The sequence below is a fragment of the Silene latifolia genome, chromosome X, assembly GCF_048544455.1.
Source record: "Silene latifolia isolate original U9 population chromosome X, ASM4854445v1, whole genome shotgun sequence".
Taxonomy (NCBI): domain Eukaryota; kingdom Viridiplantae; phylum Streptophyta; class Magnoliopsida; order Caryophyllales; family Caryophyllaceae; genus Silene; species Silene latifolia.
Genome location: NC_133537.1, coordinates 319,860,339 through 319,870,099, shown reverse-complemented (window position 1 = coordinate 319,870,099; position 9,761 = coordinate 319,860,339). Strand labels below are relative to the sequence as shown.

Below are 9,761 nucleotides of genomic sequence, written 5' to 3'. Positions count from 1 at the left end.
AATCCGAACGGCATTCTTTGTATAGCAATAGGTTCCCCATTGGGTGACGAACGCGGTCTTATGCATATCTTCCATGGCCTTCTTGATTTGGTTATAACCCGCATACCCATCCATGAAGGATAGTAGTGCGTGGTCTGCAGTATTGTCCACCAATATGTCGATGTGAGGTAGAGGGAAGTCATCTTTTGGACTCGCTTTGTTCAAATCCCTAAAGTCAACACAAACTCGGATTCTCCCATCCTTTTTGGGTACGGGTACTATGTTAGCTACCCAGTCGGAATACTCGGAAACTTTGATGAACCCGGCTTTGAATTGCTTATCCACTTCTTCTTTAATCTTTAGAGCCCACTCTGTTCTCATTCGTCGGAGCTTCATTTCACGGGCTTGAAACCTGGCTTAATCGGAATTCTATGTTCGGCAATATCCCTGTCGATCCCTGGCATGTCTTTGTAGGACCAAGCGAAGACGTCTTTGAATTCATTTAGGAGGTCTATGAGGTCGGCCCGTTCGGTAGAGCTCAAGGTAGTCCCTATCCTAAGTTCTTTGGGTTCTAGTTCAGTTCCTACATTGATGGGTTCGGTGTCCTCAATTCATGGTCCCCTTCCTTTTCTGTAATATTTCTTTGGCTACGTAGGGAGGTATTTCGGTCAAGTCTGGGTCTTGGTCATCCTCAGTATCATCATAAACAGAATTGCACTCAAGATAACGCAAAGAGTAAGCAGAACCTGATTTATTTATATTAAGATTTGAGTAAAGTTGAAGAAAGAAGCCAACTGATCCATGGTCAGTGGCGGTAAAGGAAACGATGGTGGGGCATTTCCCGAACTACTGTGACTACTCGATGCTAGGCTAGGAGAAACGAAGGGAGTGGGGATGACAACAGGAGTAGACTCTCTAATGACTTCTCTAGACTCCGACTCTGACTCCGACTCCGACTCGAACTCGTCGTCTTCTGGTTCTCCTTTGAACATCTCTCCTTCTCTAGTAGTGAGCTTGAAGAGCCTTCCTTGATTGTTGGTCCATTTGATGGATTTCCTCCATCCTTTCTGATCTTTTGTGTCGATTTATGTGATCAACGCGGTGGGGTTGAAGCGATCGTCCTGGAGTATCATAGTAATGATCTCATCCTGCGCGGCTCTAATGAATCGGTCCTCTCCAAATAATAGGCTAACGGCTTGTTCGTCAAAGCAAGGTGCTTGACGGGTTTTGACGGTAGGAACCGTTTCGGGAGGGATGAAGTAGCAATCGTGAAAGATCTCGATTCCGGCTAACTTCCTCTCAAGGTAATGCCAAGGTTCGGGAAACCCGTGAAAGAGTTCTGAACTTCCTTCTTGAACGAAGTATCCATTTAAGGTGGGGAGATATGGCCTCATTTGGACTCCTACATACTTGCGATTTTGGACTTGAGCGAGCATTTCGAGAACTTCTTCAGCTGTGGGTTTGTACCCTAGTCCAAGTGGTATTCTCGATGAGTTGCCTTTCTTGTATGGCGCGAAGGTGTTCTTCCGAATCGGGTTCAAAGGCATTCCAGGGAAGTATCCCTGATTTTTGAGTATGTGGTTGACCACCAGGTTAGAGTAGGGATTATAGTATAAGGGTGCCAACTCACTTTCTATGATATTTACACTTTGGAAGCCCCCAAGTTCGTATATGGGATCCGTAAGGACTTGATTGTTTGATTGCTTCTCAATTATTGCCTTGATAGGCGACGAAGTGATCGTCACAACTTTGCCATTGAGTGGGATCTTGATCTTTTGGTGAAGAGTGGATGTTACTGCTTTCGAAGCATGAATCCAAGGCCTTCCCAGAAGTATGTTGAATGAAGCTTCAATGTCCACTATTTGGAAGTTGACTTTTCGCTCGATTGGTCCCGTGGCTATGGTTAGGCTAGCAAGTCCAACCACCTTTCGTCGCGTGCCGTCGTATGCACGTACACCTTGATTGGTGGGAGTCCAATCCGACTCTTTCATGCCCAATTTGTATGCCGTTTTGAGGGGTATGACGTTGACCGCAGAGCCATCATCTACCAAAGTCATTGGCACATTCTTCTTTAAACAAATGACAGTGATGTATAGAGCAAGGTTGTGACTAGCGCCAAAAGGTGGCAAGTCTTCATCTGAGAAAGTAATAGGATTACTTAACCTCGGTGATTCTTGGAAGACCAAGTTGACTACATCTTCGGGAGTAGAGTTATGCGCCACATTCAGTTTGGCCAAAGCTTGCAGTAAAGCTTGGCGATGCGGGAATGAGCTTGCCACTAGTTGCCGGCGAAAGATCGGCCTTGGTTTTACGTAATTGCTTGAGCAAATGATCGGTGGGGTCGTCTTCGTTGTCATTTGGTGTGATGACATTGGTTGGACCGTTTTGAGTAGTGCTTTGGTACGGACGACCCGAGCGAGTTAGGTGATCCACATCTTGGTCTTCGCCATTTTGGACTATTTCTTTGACTAAGGAGTTTTCGATGAGATACTCGTCCTCGTCGTCATCGGCCCAAACCCCATTGATTGCAGCTAGTTCCTTCATCCTCATGATGTCACTTTCTAGTTGTATAATTTGATCGACTAGCTTGTCGACCACGGCGACTACTTCTTGCATAGTGGCATTTTGAGCGAAAGTCAATGGTATGCGTTCTTTAGGCGTTGCCTTGGGATCGCGTAAGGTCGTTACCATGTTTTCTAGTTCCCACACTTGTCTATCTACACTCCTTGCCCATGCGATGAAGTCGGAAATGGTAGGGGAGATGGTAGAGTAGAGTCTTTCTTTCTCAATTGCATGAATTTCATTTTCGGTGGGAGAAATGAGATGTGAGTAATCTAAGGTAGATTCGTCACTTGTAATCACTAGAACTCCAAGAGGATTCTGAGTGTTGTTGGGTTTACCTCCTGGTGGGATTGGAAGTCGACCGTCTTCAATCATATCCTGAAGCACGTGTTTCAACTTGTAGCATTTTTCTGTATCGTGCCCCTTGCCCCTATGGTATTCACAGTAGGAATTTTCATCCCAGAATTTGGACTTCCTTTCAGGTTCGGGAGTAGGCCCAATGGGTTGGAGTTTACCTTGCTTCATTAGTCTTTTTAGAGCGTTGGAGTATGTATCCCCAAGGTTTGTGAACTTCCTTGGTGGGCTAGTTTTCTTGGATGGCTCGAGAAGGTTAACTTCGTCGGCCTTGCTAGTAGAGCCGTATGAACGACTTGTGGACCCTTGGTACCCTCGACCTACCGTTTTGGACAAGAGTCCTTTACGGATGTCGTCTTCAATTCGTGTCCCTAGTACAGTTAAGTCTTTGAAGGTCTTGATGTTTTGATATCTCAAATGGTTGGCATATATGGGCTTGAGATTGTCCACAAACTTTTCTACAAGAGTGGCCTCATCCGGGCGTTCAACTAGTTGGGTACTAGTTTTCCTCCACCTACTTAGGAAGTCGGTGAATCCTTCCTTGTCATTTTGGGTAAGAACCTCTAGAGTGCGCATGTTGACTTGTATCTCGGCATTATCAGCGTATTGTTTCGAGAATTCGATGGCGGCGTCCTCCCAAGTAGCGACCTTTTTGTGATCTAAAGTGTAGAACCATTGCTTTGGGATGGTGTCAAGAGATGAAGGAAAGATCCTTAAGAACATCTCGGGTTTGATGCCTTTGATAGACATGTAGTCCTTGAAGGTGCGGATGTGGTTCAAAGGATTCTCATGTCCTTTAAACTTAGGGATATCCGTCATGCTAAAGTTAGTGGGCAATTTGGAATTGACGGCTTCATACTTACGATTGTTCTCCCTGTAAATGTCATCCCCCTTAAGGTACATCAATTGCTCCTCTAGGTATTGGAGTCTTTTCTCACTGATCGTCCCTTGGAGAGGATTCTCATCTTTAGACTCGTCATCAGAAAATTGTAGTACTTCTTTAACGGGAGGCAACTTTCCCTCTACATCAAAGATGCGGCCTTCGATAAGTTCGAGGCGGTCATAGGTTTGTTCTTGAGTGATTTGCATTTGGGCTATCGCGGCTAGGATTCGATCACTATTTTCTTGAATTTGCTTTGGAGGTTTGTTTCATCACTTGACCCGGCATCTTGGAACTGGATAAGAGATCGACGACGAATCAAAACACGATCGACCATTCTATCACACTTGCTAAAAGAGGAAAAGTTTTGACTCGTGAAGTGGGTGTGTGCCACTTGTGTTGAGTGAGTTTTGAAGAAAGAGAAGGTCTTTGAAAATGTGTGTCCTAGCCAACTGTAGTGTAGTTGTAGGAGTGGACTCGAGGTGAGGTTTGAAATGGGCTTATGGCCCGAATTTTGACACGACAAACGGACAGAATTTTGACCGGATTTTGTGCTAATTAAAGGCCCCCTTTTCGAAATTCTTGATTGAAATTGGGTTTTGATTTTTGAAAATTTGTCATGATTTGTTTTGAAATGGTGATCACGTAAGGTATACACATTTATACAAGCATTATAACGGGATGCTGAGTGCATTTAGAAGGGTTTTGGTTTAAAGGGTGGGTTGCCATACCGAACCATCAAACCCGAAGTCTGTGGAGAGGCTCGTGCCAAACAAGAGTAAGGCCGATTCCTAGTCCATTTCCTCAAGTAGTGAAGGTCCTTGATACCAACAAGAGTAAGCATCATGGTATGGATGACGTCAATCGCTATCCATCCTTAGGCCCAAATAAGAATTAGGACCGTTTAGACGGGACGATTGGTCGAATGGGTTGGGTTGGGCCTAGGAAGGCCGAATTAAACGGTCTAGGAAGACCGAGTTATGAAAACCGACAATTGTCTTGTACAAACTTATTCCCTAACCTTGTTCAAGTTTCACCCTAGCTACACGTAAGTGTATATCCCAATGAGTCGCCAAACGTGGACAGCGGGCCGCCCACGGGGGCGCTTGGTGAAGGGGCTCGAAAACAAGCGTTTGCATTTTGTAAGGAGTCGCCACCAATTTTTATGGGAAATTGGAACCGTTCGAATACCTCGTGTCATGTCAAGACACAAAGTAGTGACATGAACACTAAGCAATCGTTACCCTTAGCATTCTATGTCTAGAATGACTCTCGTGGATGCCAATGAACACGGGTGCTCACGGAGATCTGGAGTAAGGGGTGAGGGTACGTATTAGGAAGCTCTTTTGATCGAACACCTAATCCCGCCCGCCTCGATAGCGGCCTCTACTAATGATTAGGGAGTTTTATTCGTACTCGATATATCGTCGGCTATATGCATGCAATGCAACATCCATTGATTAATCCTAGCATGTGAAGATTTAACTAAGTCGGTTGACAATTAATTAGCATACAATTGGGTCGAAGTTGGAATTTAATGCTCATTTACATGTGAGAACATACAAGCAATAAAAGAAATACAATAATTATGAATTACAATAATGAAAATTACATTAATTACAATGGACTAGGTGATTCATGTCGAAAATACCTTTAAAACGGATTATTTGAGAAAAAGAAATAAAAGAATAAAACACGACAGATCAGAAGGTGATAATACGAATATTAGTGAATTAATACGTAAACTAATTAAACTACGTCAAGGCAGGAAAGGAGTTCGGGGACGAACTCATCTCGAACAAAGCAGCAGCAACATGCGCCCTTTGGAAGAGGCGCAGCGATTCTTTGCGTCTTTCCAAGGGTGAGTTCTGGCAAGTTTTAACGCAAACCGTTAATGTGAATTGTTAATTTTATGGACCGATTAAATTATCTACTCGGATGAAAGTAATTAATGGATTATTTACATGCGATTAAAGTCATAAAAACAGTAAAACATGGATGAGACGGAAACAAACGGACTAATTATGTGAAGGGCCGATGTTAACGAATAATTAATAAAACAAACTAACTAAACTAATTACTAACGTGATGAATACGACGAATTAATGAATAAACAGATTAGAATGTATCAACAATAAATCCCAGAAACTCAATATGATGAAATTGAACTTCTAAAACTCGAATTGAATATTAATGACGAAAAACCCGCAAATATTGGATTATAAGGGATTTAAGTCGGATTAAAACATGTGAATTATGGATGAATAATATACATATGAATTATTAAACTATCATGATGAACGAATTAACAGACGAACAAAACAAAAGAAATATTTTTGATACGAATTACGAGGGACGGAGGAAGAAGAAAAGAAGCGAGAATCTGCGGCGGCCTCACGAAGAGGCGCAAAGTGCTTTGCGCTCCTTCAAGAGGCGCAGCGATTCTTTGCGTCTTTTCTCGACGTCTGTCTACTGGAAATCCGCAAAAAAGGTTTTAAAAGACGGTTTTAGAAATCGGTTTTAATGAGGTACTTTCGACGTGAATCTTACAATGATGATTCAATAAATAAAATACAATAAATAAAGAGGAATTATTACACCCTCAGACTTACATGTTGACGGAACGAGATGAACTAAGAAGATCGATTAGTGAATGCTCGACGCGAATGCAAGGAAAGAATGCCCTCGGGAGAGGAAAACGATTTAACAAGTTGATTGAGTGTAGTGGTCAAATTGGTCGGTCATGCAACGGAGAGGCTGGTACCCGGAAAGATCCGAGCTTACGTGGTCGGAAGTCCAAGCACGTAGGCGCCAATTAGTAAGAACGAAGTCTAGAATGCAAAGGGAGAAGAGAAGGGCGGACACTCGCGTGAGAAATATGAGGAACGAAAGCTCCTATTTATACTAATCACACGGAGGTTTAGGGTTTCGGAGACTCTTTGGAAGTGAATCTCGGAAAGATATAAAAAAGATACGTAAATCATGCAAAGAAGGGCCTGGGAAGAGGCGCAGCGATCATCTGCGTCTCTTGGAAGAGGCGCAGACTGCTTGCGTCTATTCCCGAGAGGTTTCCTCTGTTTAAGAAAGATTTCCGCGTTTTAGTTATGGTAGGACGGAATTGATTAGATTATCTTTAATATCTTACGTAAATATTACGGGATATTATTTGCCAAAAGATAAAATTTGAGAAATATGGAATAGAATTATCCGAACATTCCAACATTCGACTCGGATTTAACAAACTATCATAAAATGGAGACGGTTTTTGACCCGGACTCGAATGCACTCTAATTACTTGCAAAACGACCGTATCAGGACGTAGATGACAACTAAGAGGTTGACATTAATATTTGAGCAATCACTTGACGATAATCTTACGAATTGTCACAAATCGTTCCGCGGATCAAACATGCGGCCCAATCATCACCGGGTGGTTTGCGAGAGGTGTAGAAACGAGGTGTCTACAGATGCTCGAATCCCTCTGTTTCGACCACGCGCACATTGGGTACTTCCTGTAGGAGGAACAATTTGCTAGTTTCTGTCCATCAATTAGCCTACTAGGACATTGCCTTAATATTCAACTTACCATATCCACATTCAATCCAAAAACAATGATAAACCTAAAATGGAAGCAATTTCATAAATCCAAAATAGTCTAGGGATTACAAAGTGTGTTCCCCCAGAGTTTTACAATAACTTAAAAGAAATAGAGTTTCATTTTGGCCTTTTGAAATACTAAGTACGCTGCTTCCACATTTTGCTCCTTGTGACACCTGTGAAGTTGACATCAAGGGAAAATAAGAAAAAGGATTTTGACTCAAAGGATTTGAAAGATACGTTGTAAATTGTCATTTCCCTAGTAGTACCTGCTGAATTCAGGAGACTTAACACGTGCTTACTGAACGAAAGACCTTGCCTGGTGACTTAGTTGTTCCTGCTGTCAAAAGAGATGTTACTGTTAGACCAATGCAGGTGGTACAGTCAGGCGGTACGAAACAAAATTATTAGTTCTTTGCGTATGTACCTTATGAGAGAGTGAGCTGTGGCTCCAACAAGTGGGTTTTAGGGTTGTTCCCCTTCAAGCGATAGCTGCTTAATCAAAGACACTTTTAGCAAGTTAGTTCATGTTCTAAGGTTTCTGGAGTATTGAATGCTAGGATTCAAGGGTCCTGGGATGTATCTGTTAGAGGTGGAACTTCTGGGTCCTGCACCTGGAACCTCGGACATAATACTTTTTAAGGTGAATGATGTTCCAGGATCTAGGGACAGCTTCCCCATCCATAGTCTCCAACTTGTATGCCCCATTACCCACGATGCCTTCTATGCGGTAGGGACCTTCCCAGTTATAGGCGAATTTGCCTGCACTCTGATTCTTGGTGTTTAGGAATACCTTCCTGAGTACCAGGTCCCCTACCTGCAGTGTTCTCAGCCTTAAGTTTTTGTTGTAACTCTTGGCAGCTGTCTGCTTGTAGGTTGCCATCCTGATTTGGGTGCTGGTCCTTGGCTCATCAATGGTATCCAGGCTGCTGGCCATTTCTACCTGGTTCCTCTCTTCGGTGGCATTGGCATATCGATGCGTCGGTACTTGCACCTCAGAGGGAATAACTGCCTCGGCCCCATATACCAGACGGAATGGTGTTTGACCTGTTGCCACTTTGAGGGTAGTTCTATCAGACCACAGCACGAAGATGAGCTCATCTGCCCAGTTGCCTCCTATCTCCTCCAGCCTTCTTTTCAGGTTCTTCATGACTATCTTGTTGCTGGATTCTGCCTGACCATTGGACTGCGGATTCCTAGGAGTGGACTTAAGCAACTTGATGTTTCACCCGCGCAGAGTCTTCTTAGTTCTGTTGGATATGAATTGTGACCTGTTGTCACATATGATTTCTGAATGGATGTCATATCTGCTGACTATGTTCCTCTTGATGAAAGATATCACATGCTTCTCCTAGATCTGAGGGAAAGCCTCTGCCTCTATCCATTTAGAGAAGTAATTCGTCATTGCCAGCATGTACGCCCTGTTTCCAGAAGCACGGGGTAATAGTCCCACAATGTCCATTCCCTATTTCATAAAAGGCCAAGGCGAGATGATCGGATGCATATGTTCTGCTGGCTGGTGGCTGACAGGAGCGTGCCTTTGGCCTTCTTCGCATTTCTTGACGTAATCTATGGCATCCTTCCTCATGGTAGGCCATAAGTAACCCTGCCTTAGTGTCTTATTGGACAGGCTCCTACCCCCTGTGTGATTTCCACAATCACCACTGTGGATATCACACATTACTGCCTGTGCCTCTTGTATGCTTAAGAACCTCAGATAGGGTCCTGCCAAGGACTTCCTAAATAGGATACCATCAATGAGTACGAATCTGGAGGATTTCATTTTGAAGCTCCTGGTGTCTTTCTGGTCAGGTGGTAATACCTCATCAGGTAGCCAACTAATGTAAGGCTTGCGTCAATCATCAATCTCTTCCTGGGGTGTGGCAGTACACAGTATCCCTGCTTCGTATGTCCACTGGGTGGTTGTAGCCTTACTGGCGTTCTGCAGTTAATTCTGACGTATGGCAGGTTTCATGACATGTATGAATGGTATAGTACCCACTGCCCATGGAGTAAAGGCTGCTCCCAGGGTGGCAAGAGCATCCGCTTCAACATTCCAATCCCTTGGTATTTGCCGGATGTGGAAGGAGGCAAAGCGGAGTTTGAGCTCCCTCGCCACTTCCAGGTAGGCTATCATTTTAGGATCCCTGGCTGTGTATACGTTATTCACATGGTTTACGATAAGTTTGGAGTCACTATACACCTCGATGCGGCTGATTTGCAATTCTAAGGCTAATTGGAGTCCTAAGATTAGGGCCTCGTATTCAGCCTCGTTATTCGTTGCTTTGAACTCACACCGTACTGCCTGTATTATCTGTTCCCACTGAGGTTATTTCAGGACCAGTCCTACCCCTTCTCCCTTCGTATTGGATGCCCCATCAACATGTAA

The 9,761-nt window shown here is 43.7% G+C and overlaps 1 protein-coding gene across 1 annotated transcript; it reads right to left on the bottom strand.

The window, feature by feature from the left end:
- Positions 1-7,958: 7,958 nt before the first annotated feature.
- Positions 7,959-8,522, bottom strand: LOC141620654 (uncharacterized). Its single transcript, XM_074437468.1, has one exon. It carries the CDS (start codon positions 8,520-8,522, stop codon positions 7,959-7,961), a length of 564 nt encoding a protein of 187 aa, XP_074293569.1.
- Positions 8,523-9,761: the final 1,239 nt, after the last annotated feature.